This window comes from Haliotis asinina, chromosome 12 (genome assembly GCF_037392515.1).
Source record: "Haliotis asinina isolate JCU_RB_2024 chromosome 12, JCU_Hal_asi_v2, whole genome shotgun sequence".
In the NCBI taxonomy this organism is placed as follows: Eukaryota; Metazoa; Mollusca; class Gastropoda; order Lepetellida; family Haliotidae; genus Haliotis; species Haliotis asinina.
Genome location: NC_090291.1, coordinates 3,066,725 through 3,084,299, shown reverse-complemented (window position 1 = coordinate 3,084,299; position 17,575 = coordinate 3,066,725). Strand labels below are relative to the sequence as shown.

At 40.7% G+C, this 17,575-nt stretch overlaps 1 protein-coding gene across 1 annotated transcript in view; it reads right to left on the bottom strand.

The window, feature by feature from the left end:
- LOC137258967 (uncharacterized) overlaps positions 1 to 15,326 on the bottom strand; it is a 35,059-nt gene extending 19,733 nt beyond the window's left edge. The window contains exon 1 of the mRNA XM_067796662.1: positions 14,026 to 15,326. Within this exon, the coding sequence (XP_067652763.1) occupies positions 14,026 to 15,129 (1,104 nt within the window). The 5' untranslated portion in view covers positions 15,130 to 15,326. The remainder of the gene's footprint in view (positions 1 to 14,025) is intronic.
- Between the last annotated feature and the right edge of the window lie 2,249 nt (positions 15,327 to 17,575).

Genomic DNA, 17,575 nt, shown 5'->3' with positions numbered 1-17,575 from the left:
TAGCGTCCGTTTCATTTTGATTATAAGATGTTATATGATACCATTACTTACGGCAAAGACGATTTAAATAATGATCTTAGTAATACTTGGGTGCTGTGCAATCAGCCCAAACATGTCGTTAAGTTGAAATGTTGAAAGTATGACTACGTCTGTCCTTGAGAAGTGCAATAAAGCTGCTTAGTTATTGATGACTTTCAGGCAGACATAAACAACACTTGGAACGGGCAATAAACTCCCTGATCGATCGATCTCAATATAACATCCATTGTTGTTCAGCACTGCATTCAGTCGACGAGCCTCTTTTCCATTTTTCTCAAATATCAGAATCAAAGGCACATGTCAAACATACTTCAGAGGCGGTCAGTAAATCTGAAAGTTACTTTCAGCAACTCACGTTTCATAGCATATACGTCATATGTAGGCACGTGACTTCAGTCCTGGACAGTATGGTAGTGGTTGCTTATCTTAACTGTCGGAGATAGCCTTAGGCAGCAATATATTGAAACGTCCTGAACGACTGGTCTGTTTATACAGTAATATTCAAATGAACTTATTGGATATTGATATGCATAAAATAATCGAAAACACATGTCACGTGGGTTGCTAGATTTTGGAATGAGGTCTAAGAACGTGTAGGCTAGATGTGAAAAGAAAGTCTAGCATCGTCCTATGTGAGAAGAAGGACTGGCCATGTGGTCTGCAAGATTGGGGTGGGGGGTCTGGCAGCGTCCGATATTAGCAGAAGGACTGGCAATGTGGTGTGTTAGATGTAAGGGAGGAGGTTGGGGTGGGGGGTCTGGCAACGTAATATGGTAGATGTGACAAGAGGGTCTATCTACGTTGTCTGCTACATTTTGGAACAGGGACTTGCAACGTGGTCTGATGTGGCAACGAGAACACGAGCAAACAAAACTTCTTCGACGAGGACGACACTTTAAAATGTCTTCTCTCATTACCCCGACTTGGTAGACACGCCATTATTGTTTATTCTGTTCATTTACTCAAAGTGTTCCATTCTTTATGTATATAAAATAATGCTACACCGTAATCTTATAATGCCAGTTCCAAATCATCCGAGTCTTAAATCTTCCACCCAATTTCAAACGTTCTTATCCAAGACATTTTACAAGAACTGTCGAGTTTCAGTTGATATCGGTGACAAAAGAGAACCAGTTCAATGACAATTTCAGGCGATGAGCTGTAGATACTAGAAGTCAACAGCCCAACAAAAGGTAGAGACCCGTTCATTTTGCATATGATGAAGCATCTGTTTCCATTAAGACGATGTAGGAATTGGCTTAAACGTTTTTCTTTCTGAAAATATAAATGACTACTTACTGAAACGTCAATATTACAAAGAGAATGAACATGTGATTATCGGTTTTCGGTAGTGTTTGCCTCGCCTCATGTTAGTGTCGTAAAAATATCCATGTAAATGGGACTGTAAATTCTAATGCACTTGGCATGTACATAATAGAAGAGAGTGAGTAATGCGCTGCAGTCAGAAGGTGATATCAACTGATATCAATCATTTGTTTTCCTCAATGACCGTCATCATGTACATATGTTGAAGCTCAGATTGTAAACCAATGTCCAAGGTGTTTTCAGCCTAAATGCAATCTATCATCAAAGTCTAACTTCATTGTCTCTAAAGGCAGAATTCTCTTTCAGTTTTTCACATGAACAGTTCTATTCTTTGCATCAGAGAGTTTAATTTTATCCTTTATCGAATATTCCGTCAAATATGATTGTTGCCGCTTTAAAAGAGAAAGTCGGAACTGAATATGGAGCGCTAACATCAAGGAACAATGGGTGTCGATTACCCGATTACCTGTCGTTAGAGATTAACTTGGGTGGAAAAGTATCAGTGAAAATTCTATGATTAGATCGCAGGTGATCATCACCAATGATGATATTCACTGACAGAAAACTCTTCATATTCTGCACATATTTACTCTGGCAACATTCCCACTCAAACGAAAAAAACGTAGAGAAAATAAATAACACTCACGGTCTACAAAATCACTTTGCAAGACTTAGGTATATTGGTAAGCTGATCCTCCTTAAACACCAACGCTATATATACTCCGTCTAATGCTATGATGGATATTAATCTTGATCGACGAGTATCGCGATCCAATTTTCACGAGTAATAATTCTTTATTATATTAATACCCGTCGTCTCGACCACATATTTCATCCCGAAACTTTGCAATTTGGCTTCTGTCTCACTCACCAGTGTTATAGTATATATGACAATATTAATGTTGATGTTTATTCAAGATCAAGATAATGAGATTTGGCCTAATGTTTAATAAAACCAAGGTGGAGGTACTGAGGGAGTAAAAGAGCCGCTACTCAGGATAAAAACCCGATACTCATGTAGCCTGTAGGACTGTAAGGAGCTACTCTCACAGCATGGCCACAAAGAGCCCTGCTTATAACATGGTTTAACCGCAGTTAAACATGGCAACAACAACTCCTCTAATAAAACATGTTTGGAAGACAAGGTGACAAGTAATTCCCTGTTGATATACCAGCAATACTGAAATATGAACATGTTTTTATAAATTATCTTTGCATATCATAGTTTTTCCCTGCAAAAATTCTGCCATTCTCAAGGATTCAAACGTTAAACGTCACCGACAGATAACATCAATGAGCGTTGTTCATAAGAAGTGATTTCCTGTTGATATACCAGCAATACTAAAGTATGAAATGTTTTTATAAATTTTCTTTGCATATCGTAGTTTTTCCCTGCAAAAATTCTGCCATTCTCAAGGATTCAAACGTTAAACGTCACCGACAGATAACATCAATGAGCGTTGTTCATAAGAAGTGATTTCCTGTTGATATACCAGCAATACTAAAGTATGAAATGTTTTTATAAATTTTCTTTGCATATCATAGTTTTTCCCTGCAGAAATTCTGCCATTCTCCAGGATTCAAACGCTAAACGTCACCGACAGATAACATCTATGAGCGTTGATTTTGTGCCATATTCTATAAAGCTCCCCATAAATGGACGACAGTATCCACCCACTTAGTTTGACCCGATCCCAAGAGGCCCAAAACCCTGTTGGTGTCAAAACATGTCTTATTTTTAATCTGCGATTTCAAACACTTACACGAACACTGAACAAGAGTGAAAAGCATCAATGCACGTGTATTGTCCTCCACTTTCCATTGTTAGAGCGACATGAACGTGCAAATTACTTACATTTAGTGCTAGGTGGATTTCCATTTTGACAATCTGAACATAAAATTATCATTTGTAACAGAATGTATGACGTGTTGAAACTGAAACAACGGGCCAGAAAACAAGCTACACAATAAGCTCCCATTCTTGAATACGCTCGAACAAACGAAAAGTTCATATTTCATGACGTGTATAAACCTGGTATGCTCTGGTTGAAAAGAGTAGCTATATTCGGAAATGCACTTTTCTCGTTTGCCTTCTGTATTAAACAGACGCCAGCTAATGCCTTGCCATTTCTGTCAGCATGAATAATCTTTCCATCAAACGTTTCATTGTAAGTATAATCATTGTACCTGATCAGTTTGATTGATTTAGTGAACCAGTTTCATTAAGACTAATAACCGTATTTACACTGATACAAATTGACATGTGTTGCTGCAGACCACTACCTCAGAGACACGTCAACACTGCTGATGAGTTCCTCTTATGGAACATCCTGGCTAATATGCTATCAAATACTCCTCCTTGGAAGAACAAAGGGCATTTTTAACATAGGCTAATTAGGAAAACTGATAAATCAAGACTAATCTGTTACAAACATATTGGGCATAAGACATGTGGGATCTTGATTTCATTCATGATAATCATTATCGCAACATTTGGAAATATTTGAGGAATCTTATTCCAACATTTCATGGCATTTGGCATTTGTTCCAAATGACGATGACGTATGATAAAGAGACATCTGAACATCATCGTGTATTTTACTTCACGTTTCTAATGACAGCTGAAATAGATTTCTGTGTATTTTCAAACCTGATACAACATGTTCCAAATGTATGTTTGTTTTGATAGCTTGATGTCAGTTATATCAAAACATGCAAATGACATGCAGCATGTATAAAGGGTCATAAAAAAAACTTAGTATGGCGGGCACAAGGAAATATGTCCTCCAAACTGAACCGTCCCTCCGTGGTGGACCATACATATTATTTAAACTTGATAAACCCTGTGTCTCATTTGTCGTCTTCGTGGCTATGAGCGACTGTTGTCTATCGCTGAAATAGCATTTATAGTATAGGCACCATGGGAAACCATGTCATGTTAAACCTGAGCACGATAACACGTTATCAAACATACCAAATGATGATGATGATAATATTTGTCCATGGCATTATTCGCACGGCCTCTTTGGCTCCCTTCTCTTCTCTTAAGGCACTTTGCCCTACTGACAAGGTTGTTACAAACTGCCTGTCCAGCAAGAACAGAAGAATATGAGAATATCAGTATATCTGTACAAAGAATGCAATAATTGATATAAACACTTGGTTGGTTTTAGTTTACATTTCAAGTAAACGAAAAGTGAGATAACTGTGCCTTTTGAGCCATTAAGAAGGACAAGCATACTAGATAACATGGATAACAAATGATCATCTTCAACCCTGAATTGAACAGCACGTCATTCCCTTTCATATTCTTGTGGGGTGGGACAGACCAATAGAAAAAGGGTTCGCTCTTCACCCGAAGACCCGGTTTCGATGTTCCACATGGATACAATGTGTAAAGTCCATTTTGTTGTCCCCCGTGGTGATATTGCAGGAATCTTGCTATAAGTGGCGTAAAACTAAAATTTCTCATTCTAAATATTGCATGCATTCATCTCAATGAAACACAAAGCGACGCCTTTCCTGTTAAATAAAAATCTATTTTGATTTCATCTAAAAATAAAAACACCATTAGCTATATGTGATGAGACAGAATCCCGAGGGAGAATGGCGACGGTTTAACACCAACATAGTCTAAAATCCCTCCTAGTTCTATATTGATATTACAATTCGAGAATTCCCATTTGGTACAGCCACTTTGCTTATTGATAAGACCATCTGCATTGGCAGAATAGAAGTAACGAACTTCGGCGCCCCTCTCAATTACTAAAATCTGTGACTCCCGAAAATGTCACGAAAAGTGTTAACAATGATTTGAGTTGCAGTGTGACGTGCCTGTTGAACCAGAGGAGAATGCTGATCATGTCTGTGGTTGAAAAAGGCTGAAGTAATATTTCAGGCAACACGTCAATTGAAGTCTTCGTAAGAAAGTATCAGATCCCGATTTCTGCAGCTCGTTAATAATACTTGACGTAACACCAAACTCATTTCCGTGGCCAGGATATCATTAGGAAAATGGAGTTTTGATTCTGTCTTATTTCAGTAGGAGTAGATTTGGTTATACATACAACGTGTGTGTGTGTGTGTAAACCTTTGGTGGCTATACATACAACGTGTGTGTGTGTAAACCTTTGGTGGCTATACATACAACGTGTGTGTGTGTGTGTATAAACCTTTGGTGGCTATACATACAACGTGTGTATGTGTGTGTGTGTGTGTGTGTGTGTGTGTGTGTGTAGTATTTAAGCCATATCATGACTTCAAACGTTTTGGATATACTGTAAATACATGTTGTTGCTATAATATCCAGCCGTCAAAGGACTGAAAAATATCTAGCCTATCACTAATGCTGGTTACAAACTAGCATGTAATCATACACCATTGCTGTCTTTACTGGCCGTTCCCTGCTCAGATTAATACATTTGTCACATCATGGAAATAACCAGTTGGGCGAAACTCCACCATTAGGATTCTTAAAAAAATTAAATCCCATTTGAAGGCACAACCATAGATTATTCTTTCTTTTAAAGAGGTGGGAACTTTAGAAGTTCTAACAGCTTTGACTGATACGTAGTCTGATGGTGGGGAAGAAAATAATAATGATATAAATCAGCATATCTACGGCAGATCCTAACCCTGGATCATATGATCATACCATGAATCTTTCCACTTTATTATCCAACATGCTCTTTATTGACGGCAGTTGTCTTCATCATATATTGTCGTTCTCGAACATGATGAAGGACAATAGCCTGTTTTGGCCATTTCATCAAATGAAAACACCTGGTCAGGTTGGTGATGCAGACCTGTGATGCCTCATTGTGTTTTGGGTTTACAGCAGAGTATGAATGTTGCAGCCAGAACACAAGGCTGGTTAGACATGAAACTTGCCAGCCTTGTCCAAAGCATACCTGCTCGCAAATAATTTACAAGCACCGTAGTTTATCATCCAACTGGAATTCATCATTTTTTAACGAGTGAATTAATAATGATTTATTATCCTGAAATATAATGAATATCTCCATAAAATTATACATGCCTATATTTTAACCCGACCCGACAGGCCGTGATGTAGATAAACCGTCCTGGGCAGTGGGGGACCCTACCCTCAATATTAACAGTGAACAATATATCCTTTACAGCTGAGAATCCTTCAAGTGTCCCTCGTGTATCTTTGCATGCATGTATCTGTGTCTTCCACATAAATGTATGTACTAACAGCTAAGATCTTTTTACACTCTATTTCAGGAGCAGCTAGTGCATTCCTTCCAGGGCAGTTGTACAAATCGTTCACGTTCAATAATTCATCTCGTTTACTCTGCGGATAAATGCATTAACTTGGTTCTGATCGTTGTTTTGTAGTTACAATATGTTAAGGCAAGAACGGTTTTCACGTAATAAATTACCTCCCATCAGTAACTTAACAATTACTTTGGCAAAACACCATGCAAATCTTCCAGTACAATTCTGCGTGTAATTCTTTCTGTGTTCATTTGTGTACGTAAAGCTTAAAGGGTACACCTTAAGTCGATATATGAAGATATCTCGCATTATCCTCTTAGGAAATGTGATCCATTACATGTTAAAGTTGGTTTTATCTTGGAGAAATGAGGAGATGTATTTTTATGTAATTTGGGTGTATTTTTCTAACCTTTTCGGAAACCTTCAGTCAGCAGTACTGATTCTACTGCGTCCTGTTCAGTAACAAAATACCGTATTAATATCGCTTTACATAATGTATGCATATCACCTTTCATAACGTATTAATATCACTTTACAACGTGTTGTCATAGCGCCCCATATATCTTGAAGCATAGGGATCTCATAGCATGTGTAATGAGATAATACTATTACAGCTGAAGTTTTCTGATTTTGCAGTTCCTATTCCTCGCAAGTGTCGTCCTCAGTTGTGTTTTCAGGCGACGCGTGACACCGATCTGTTCAATTTCAAGCAAATCAAGCTTCACGCCCTCCAAGCTATCTTTGCTAATGGTTTAATGATAGCCTGTAAGGCAGTTCGGGCGACTAGTCTTGTATCTGATTCCTAGACCAGATCGATAGAGGAGCACCGAGAAAAGCATGGTAGGTAGTTGCAAATGAGCGTTCCCTTGGGGCATTGTTCTGTGTCTCTAGATCGTCTTCTTCCCTGGTTACAATGAGATGTGCGCCTCCAGAAGACGATCAACGTTATGTCTATAATGTAAATAGTGCTATTGAATGTGATCATTTACATTGTTGTAAATGTGATCATTTACATTGTAGTAAATGTGATAATCTGCATTGATGTAAATGTGATAATCTACATTGTGGCAGACACGTGTTTTAATAGCAATTGAGCATAACATAGTTTGAAAGCAATTGTAGAGTTAAGCAAACACAGTGATGGTAGCTCAATGAATAAAATACACAGTAGTAGTAGTAGTAGTAGTAGTAGTAGTAGTAGTAGTAGTAGTAGTAGTAGTAGTAGTAGTAGTGGTGGTGGTGGTGGTGGTGGTGGTGGTGGCGATGGTGGTGGTGGCGATGGTGGTAGTAACAGTGATAGCAGCAGCAGTAGCAGAAGGTGTAGTAGTAATTGTTGAGCAGCAATGGCCGAAGAGGTAGCAGGTGCATAGACAGCCAGCGCGTCCGTGTACCAATAATGCTGAACCTCAGCCAGGGACCAACAAGTACCATATTTTAACGTCTTTTGACGCGGCCGGGGATCGAACCTGCGACCCCCCAGGCGGACGTTCTAAACAACACTTAACGGATGCGGTCGTGATAGTACCACTGGCGTGATAATTATAGTGCAGATGTACTGGTTATTATAGAGGTTGTAGTGGCTGTTGTAACATGGTGGGGGACATAAATATTGATGCACGGTGTCACGGTACAGTGTAGTAATGTGCAGGCGCACGGCAACAGTGTTTGTAAATGTATCAGTATCCATCACGTTTGACAACTGCACTTCACCGGATGTTGTGACACGCACACTACGCCTTCTTCCACTCCCAGACACCATGCAGGCTCCCACTACTGAATATAGTCTATACATAATGCAGACACTATCCGAGCGTGTCAGACCGCTTCCATGCTGGCATCTTCCTAAGTCAGTTCACACCACACCATTAACGTACAATGTGTACACACACATCCAATCAATGAACACAATAAAGTCAGCGGAAAAGAGAAGGGGAGAAAACTATCCTGTCTTGAAGACCCTGCTAGCATTCCAGTCAATCATCTTCCGTTCGTTGCAATATCACAGAGAGTTAGGATACTAAGAGGTACTGATTTAGGGAGCTGAACCCGGAAAGACGGCTACGCCCCTGATTTCGGACAGAACAAGTTGTGTGTAAAGATGAAAAAATGTTTTCACAAAGTGGATGCTCTGATGTTAAGGTCCATCAAAATGAATCCATCGTTACAAAGCAGCTGAAACAGATTTTCTATATTTGCACAAAGCTAAAAATATGCATCGCCTTGGCCTGGATTATCCTTACGTAATGTACATCATGGAAATTGTGCAGTGCCATCTGTCGAGTCCGTCTCTACAGCGTTAGTACTCCACATCACTTTCAGTTGCTGATAGGGCAGAGTTACCCCCATATCATTCTTACTCTATTCAGCAAGTTTCTATATGTGATGTGTATTCAAGTATTTACTTACCTGTCTTGAGAATTCAATGCATTCACCAGCATAACAAACAAAATATCCACTGCCCCCAAAACAAGCTATTCCCACTCACCATCACAACAAACAATGTCCACTCAATCTTTCATCCATTCATCCACAACGAACAATATTTAGTCAAAACCGCCAAACAAGTGTCTGTATGCTTTGCTCGCCTTTCCTGGTAACGAGTTAGATTATTTGTTCCTAATTCATAACCTTGAAATACATCAATATCCGAATGTGTTTCGTATAACGTCAGATAGCTAAGTGTTACAGTGTTATACAACCGCCAGCCATGTTTCTCATACATGATGCGTTGATGTCATTCAAAATCGGTTATTACAAAGATACACCATGCGAACTGTGAGCTGTTTTCAGTTTGTAATGCATTTGTTCAGCGGCGTTACATTAGGAGATACACTGACAGAAACCATATCGTGTTAAATAGTGGTAAATGGCTTCATTTTTGTTCAGTTGAGACTGTAGTGTTTTCGTTTCTTCATCGGTTCCACTGTGTGGAATCATGCAATCAAATTTGCCACTATGGCGGTGCCTAACAAGAAGCATGAGCACACAGAACGTCTGGTTGCCAAGCAACCTCCACACCAACCCAGTATTCGTCCGCAGCACGTCTTCAAATATTCACGATATATCGCGAATGATTTACACAAGGATGGCAGTGTTTGTACATGAAAGTTACACGACAAAGTGTCCAGAGACGGCATCCAATTTTGATATGTCTACAATGGCCCATTATAGACAATGTTTTATACAAACGCCGTGTCAATATTTGAAGGAAGACAGGATACTGACTACTGATTCTGTGATGCAGAAGCTGTCGTCATACTCGTATCCAACACACCTGATACAGATTCCTACTTATTCTGTTATGCAGATCACCGTGTTAAGACAGGATATGAGTGTTCATCTCCATTAGAGACAATCAAATATTTACTAGAAATCAACCCAAGAATGTTTCTGTCGTAAGACTTCACATATTATACGTATATGTTCAGGCATGAGAAGCTCTCTTTTCCAAATGTTAAACCGATGTTTCTCACGGATTAAATACAGGAAAAAAAAACAATTCGAGTCAAGACTACTTTCAGAAAATGGCCAGGGTGGCGGGTTAGCCTAACTAACGGTTAAAGTGTTCGCTCATCACGCCGAAGAACCGGGTTCGATTAGTGCTAAGAGAGCTTCGAAAAATCTAGGCCAAGGGGTTTATCCCTGGAAATCCTCTTGAGTGAAGGTGCCATGCACGGTCACCCATCCAAGAACTCTGCGCCCACCCAACTGGGGACCTGGGCCTGGTTTATCGAAGCTCTCTTAAAACTAAGACGGTCGCAAGTGCCATACATTGTCATTAACTTGCGACTATCTTAGCGCTAAAAGAGCTTTGAAAATCAGGGCCCTGAGCTCTATTCTCAGGACCATACACCTCCTGTTTAGATTTACAAATTGATAAGCACCTGTATGGTTATCGACACTGACGGGAGCAAATCCAATAGAATTCTAGGTTTCCACAAACACATTATCCGGATTTAAGGAAGATGATATATTACTACTCGGCACGGAAAACTGGATGAGCGCCTGTCACCCACGTGAATCTGGATGGTTGACTTGTCCTTCCCATGGCTTCGGCTCTGGTCGAAGTCATCCCGAGTTCCAGTCACATGTAACATTCAGTACAATGGTTTCCACAGTCCGTCCCTGATAACAAAATGTGTTTGAGTCTGCAACTTAAACCACTTATCCTACACACTTCACGAGTCTGATTATCCCATCTGTCAAATCATCTTTGGTAACGTTCTACTTCTGACGACCAACAGCACCATTACAATTACCCATACATTATGTATTGATGCCAATTCTTGCAATACTTGACAACTAATTATTACTCAACGGCATTGAAGATATTTATTACCCGTTCCATTAATTCTTGAAATGGTATAGAAGACCGAATGCAGACATTTTTGTATTTCCTTGCATCAAATATAACAAAGTGCTTGTATCGATTGCAGAGCACACATGGGAGGAAGAGTTCCATTGGAGGGAGGGTTCCCATGGGCGGCGAGTGCGTGTGAGCAATACATTGTATTGTTGTATATAATATAGATGGACAGAGGCACGTCCATATAACACATGACGCGGGAAACGGAATCCACATGGATAAACTATCCGTTTAGACACACATTTTGATTTAGTACGACAACAAATAGCTGTTTGTGTTCAAGTCAATTTGAGTATTTTGTGAGTGAGTGATTGACTTTGGCTTAATCCGGTTTTTAGCAATGTTCCAGCTTTATCTCCGCGGGGGACACCCATGTGAGGAATCTAACCCAGGTCTTGGGAGTGACAAGCCATTCCGCCCTGCATCCACTGCTCCCAATGTATTTGTATCAAGGTGTTGGAGGTCGTGCATGAAGGTCACATTAATGTAAATTGAATGAATTAACTATTGTTGGCATTTAACTGATACACCAGTATCTGCCGTCATTATAGTCTACAGATTCAGCATTTGTATGTTTGTCACACAGATAGAGAAACATACAGATTTATCGACACTACATGTCCATGTTAGGCATATTACGTTTACGTCATACAGTGTTGACAACAATAACACATTTTGCACGTTCAGTATAAGGCATGTACTTAACAAAGAGCTTTAATGATATCGTATTCCACATTCAGCACTATGTTTGTATGTCATACAGATCCGTCTTGATAATACATTCTGTATATTCACATATTGCCGTTATGATACACATGCACGCCAACTATTTCCGTCTGATTAACATTCTAAATGTTATTCAGACGGAATATGACTTCTTGCGGACAGTAGATTATGCTTATTCAGCATTTTGCATCACACAGCACGAACTGTCATCTTAGCCCTGAAGTTCCATGCTCCAAATTTACACGTAGTGTATGTAGAAGATGAGACCGAATGATTACAGTCCGTAAACAGTAATAACGAACAGGAAACCAACTTCGTCAAAATGATAATTTAGATTTCAAAAATATTCATTGCAATTCTGTCGTTATGTTGATTAAACAATACACCATATCACATTGGTTAATGTGTCAACGAACAGTATTCCTGTCAGATCTCCTTATCAATCATTCAACACAGGATCTTGAACACCGAGTCACTTGAGGACTGACATCTCGGCCGTCACAATTCCTGCATGATAGGAACAGAACCACGGTGTAGGTGAGACGAGCAAACACTTTAACCACCAGGCTCCCCCTACTTAGATTTTATTAATGGCATGGGACTATCAGTTTGGATACTGTATCACACCTCAGTACCGATTGCCTTGCTAAATGACCTCTCTGCCAGATGACCTCCCTGCTCCACAACGAACAGTCCATCAATCCCGTGCTGTGACCATTAAGCTCCACAGAGACTATTCACACAATAGCATTAGGCTGAAGTGTATACTTGTTGACACGCGTTCTGCAACCTTGCAGTCTTGAATTCACGCTTAACAAATGTCTCTGCGTGTGTCAATATCACTTTTGCAGTCATTCATGAATAACTAAGGATTCTTTAAGTGCATAGCTCATAATGTCAGTTTGAACACATTTTGCAAAATATACAATACCAGGGTCTATCGTCACAAACACTGTAGCACATTTACAACCATGAACAACTATTGCAAGTAGCAAAAATGTTATAATCATGAAATGGCTATCGAGGACACACTGCTCTGTACATGTTACAGTCAGATTCTGAAATCAGGCATTTCGTGAAATGACTAAGAATGCCATCAATTTCGATTCGTTTTGTGTAACAACAATTCATATACTTCATTCATAAACTTCATGCATTTCATGGAATTCCATCTCATCTGTAGACCGATGTAATCTGTGATGGGGTGTGGGGTGGGGTGGATTGTGGGGTGTGACTGCTCTGGACACTATATGCGCTAATTGATCACAAGAAACATTCTCCAATCAGTCACTACAGAAAACCATTCTCCGCCAACGGGGGATAGTTGCCTGGGATTGTGTGAAATCAATCAAGTCGTCCTTCAGTCCACACACACATTGTATAGACTATCCACATTTCGCTGATAAGGAAACGAAGGAAATAGACCGTCACAGCCGGGTTCGCTGCATGATGTGATGTAATGTTATTGCAAATCCATAGCCTCTGTTCCGTGTATGCATTATCAACTCAATTACTTGGGGAGCAATGCAGGTACAACCAAGGTCGTTCTATTGTGCTACACAGCAGGGTGTTCGTGAATGAAGGACATTCAGTCAGGCACACATTCCGAGTTTAGATGAGTTCATATGCGATTCTTTCATCAAAAGATTCTCTTGGTGTAGTAGACAGAGCGTCTGCCTAGAGAACAGAAGGCCGAGGTTCGACTCCCAAAGATTATATGTTCTTGCTGCTACCTGTATATGAATGCGTTTATAACTGAAATATATTTGTTAGTTGAAATATATTTATAGTCCTATGTGAACAATGTAGTGTGAATGTGAAGACAGCTGTTTTAGTCTCAAAGGAGAACCCACACGTAAACCTCATTTTGTTTCACTGTGTCCATATTGTTGGATTTCTGGTCCCTAAAAATGTGTTCATCTCAACTAAAAAGATATGTTAATATACATCTGCAATATCACCATTTTTATGTAGTTTTTTTTTCTTGCCTGTTTTGTTGTTTAACGTCTTGCTAATATTATTCTAGTTGCATGACGATTGTGTCTGTGTCAAGTTCTTTCCAGGCAATACAGTGATTGACAACATGAGCATCGATACGATGTACCAACTATGCTTGCGAGTCTCATCCCCCGATCTCATGCGTCGCCTCTTAAGACAAGCCTTTGTTCCTGAAGACAAGCTTCAAGCTAGATCTTCTCGGTAGTGCTTATCAGGAGATAGATCAGGATTGCTGTATGTTATAGAACTGCACGATCACACTGTTACGTCCGAGGTCTCCATTAGTCGTTTTGCCAAGTAATGGATGTGATTAATCAAGGGTTACTCACCTCATCTACAGGGATGTCTGTTCGCATTTGAAAGCCCTCATCCAGGTCCTGCTGTACGAAATACTTGCCAAACGGACCGTCCAAAGCGGTAAGAGGTTTGGACTGTGATTTTGTCAAGATCCTCACATTCCAGGCCACGTAGCGGCTAAACTTTCGAGGCACGTGGGAAATATCCGTGTAATACAGTTTAAAAGTGAGATACTTTCCGCTGGTGTCTGCTTCCAGCATCCAGGCCTGTTTGTCTCGGTCGTAGAGGTGGGCACGACTTCGATTTCTGTTTAAGGCATGGACGTTGACCTCACTCACGGACACCACTGAAATCATCTCCACCTTAACACGCAACGTGGACCTTCCCTGGGCTAGTCTGAACATGGAGGTACCAACAGTGAACGGTTCGCCCATACCAGACGTATCCAGGATTTGAACCAGTTCCCGTGAATCGAACGTCCCTTCTTCTCCCAAAATGACCCTGTACTTAAGACTGCACAGGTGGTCAAAACTCGTATGTCTTTGCAGTTGGACCGCAATACTGCCGTCGGCTTCGATAGAACTACTGTCAGGAAATAAGGACACACTCCAGTCAAACAGACCAAATGAGTAATAGGTTGACTCTAATCTGTCGCTATATCCTTGTCTAGACGCATGGGTGTCCTTCGGAATTTTCATGAAGCATTCAAACTGACAAACTGCATTTCGCATTTCCAGTTCAAACATGACATCCCCGGTCTCTTGAATAAAGTTTCTTTGTAAAAGTTCGTCAATCTCAATGAAAGTTTTCCTGCCGAACACATTATTCTCGGTAGTATACTCGCAGCTCTTTTCAATGAAGTGTTCATTCTTGGTGAAATGGTCCCTATTGAGTATCGTCACTGTGAAATCAAGGCGACATTTCATGCCTTGAGAGGTCGTCAGCAGCTTCAGAAACACCCCGATGTGACGGTCACTTCGAACAAAACTAACACTCCATTTTTGAAATCCATACACAAAGTCTTTAGCGTAACAGTCTGGCGTAAATTCCCGGACAATCCTTCCAGGCAAGACGAACGTGAAGACCTGAGCATTCAGCCGGTCGTTAAGCTTAACAAACCTACACAGCTTGGCCATGGTTCATGCTATCTGTTCTTGTCACAGTGACACACAGTATAGAATGTGACGGTCCTCATTAACACAACACATCAGACGGCAACTTACAAGCAATTCCAAACCTAATACACAGCCTTGTCACATAACGTCTCCCACGTTAATCCCACAGCTGCCTTACCTTCAGCAGCCTAGGCACACACTCTCAGACACATGTCTGACTTCTGTGCAAAAAGAAGCAACTATCTCCAAAATCTCAAAAACTAAACACTATCGCACTGACTAACGCGTTGCTTCCGGTGCGTGTATCTCAGCAGGGGAATATCGAACGATCCTCTCAGCTCTGTCACGTGTCTGTGGAACGGGACATTCCAAACGCTGCCACCAAACACCAGTGTGGTCGCTTCCAGGTTCATGCATCAACTGCACACTGCTCCGCCACCGTCCAACACTATAGGTATGTCCTGCAATGCTCTTTGTCGCAGCCACTCCTCGACATCGATTCTCCCTCTGTTCATATGCTCAGATAGGCTGCATTGTTGCCGCCGTTAAAGGTGGCATGTGTGCTCGGGAAGCGAGCGCAACAGATTGCCTGTGGTATTACGTGCCTCTGAGACAATTTCACCCTTACGTACCGTGTCCTAGTGACGTTCTCCCTACCCTACATCGTATGACCGATATCTGTGTTCCCCCAAGTGTGCTCCTCCCTCGAGATTGACGCTACTCCTGGCGACAGACCAGACAGCTTGCGTGAACGGTAGATTCAGAAAGTAGTGACTTCCGTCAGCAAAATAACTGTAAATGAAGCTGTTCATGAGCTGTATGTGGGTCACCATACAATATATGTCACTATAAATACTATACATATAAACTATATATATAATAATAATATATACTATATAAACTATATATACTGAGGCCAGGTATTCACCCATGTGTGATTATGCAAAAAATGAACAAAAATGGCTATTTCATGGCATTGCATTTGATACGGTAGCACGGTTATGTGTTGGTCCTGGATCTTCGCCAACTGTTTTCATGCTTTAACGTTTAAATAAGGTGCGAAATGATCCAAATTTCTCTATCTTCGTAAAAAGCGTTCAGAAATGAGAAAGTATGCAAGTGCCAATAACTTTATTTTGATTAGTGTCAAATAGTGTATAAGTTTAATCAGTTGTTCAGTTAATACGTACAATTTGCAAAGAAATTAATGGCTGGGTAACAACAGCGAAAGAAATTGACTCTCCTTACAGAACTGTTTGTCATATGTTCAGGTGGTAGGGTTTTGTACAGAAAGAACCTTGTCCAGTAGTAGTCAATTCCCTACCAAGCCTGGGTTAAGCGTTGGAGATAGATATCTGCGTCTTCAGACTTGTGCATCCTGACAATCACCTTCGATTCCTGTCAAGGATTGAGAGGTTAATGGACGGGTTGTGATTACATTGTAATTGAATGTTTATTGATGTCTTCCACCCACGGTCCTGTTTCTAAAACGAAAGAAATTCATTATAGCGCTTTATGTATTTCGGCACGATATTGTTTATCTCTATGAGGCATCATCACCATATGCTTCTGATTTCTACCCGCCTGCGTGTCACAAAGCCGTCATTGTGGTTATGGAAACTATTTGTCGCTTTTTTGTTTACACTTATGTGGGGTGACCTAGCGGTTAGAGCGTAGAGCCCGGGTTCAGATGCTTACATGGGTACAATAGTGAAGCCCATTTCTGGTGTTACACGTTGTGATACTGTTTGCATATTGCTTGCGACATGTAACCATGCTTACCAACTCTCTACTTTTCAGAAAAGACTGACTCACAACCTCCATGACGTGGAACCCCCAGTGAAACATGTCAGTAGGGTTTGGTCTACTAATGCCTACGGGGAAAAATAGCTACAGTGAATAATAGCTACAAAAATTGTTGTGACAGCGATACGCTTACCTGCACACGCGTGGACTGTACCGGTTAGTGTGCACTAATGCCTACGGTGGGATTAGGGGAGTAGGGTCAAAGCGCAGTTAGCGGAGGTTATACTCCATCTCACACGGTTGAAGGGTAGACAACATATTTAGGGATAGAACAAAGTGAGAAGGAAATGTTCAATTTATTGAGAGAGAGATTATGGTTCAAGACATGGATATGGATAGAGATCATGAACGACGCCCCTACTATTGTACAGAAGGACGGCTTCCACGACTACGTCACCAGCACCGGGGTTGATGACCATGCCAAGTTCCGAGCCGGAATATGGAACCACCACGAGACGCAAGGCCCGAGGAACAACTACCATCTCGAGGGTTGGCATTCCCACCTCAACAAGACTGTGCAAAGGGCTCACCCTAACATTTTCGCTTTTGTAAAAGTGCTGCAGAAGTTGGAGAAAACTGAGAGAAACACGTTCGTGCAGATGTCGCACGGCGCCCGTCCCCCATTCCGTAATAGAATCTATACAGAGATTGAGCAGAGACT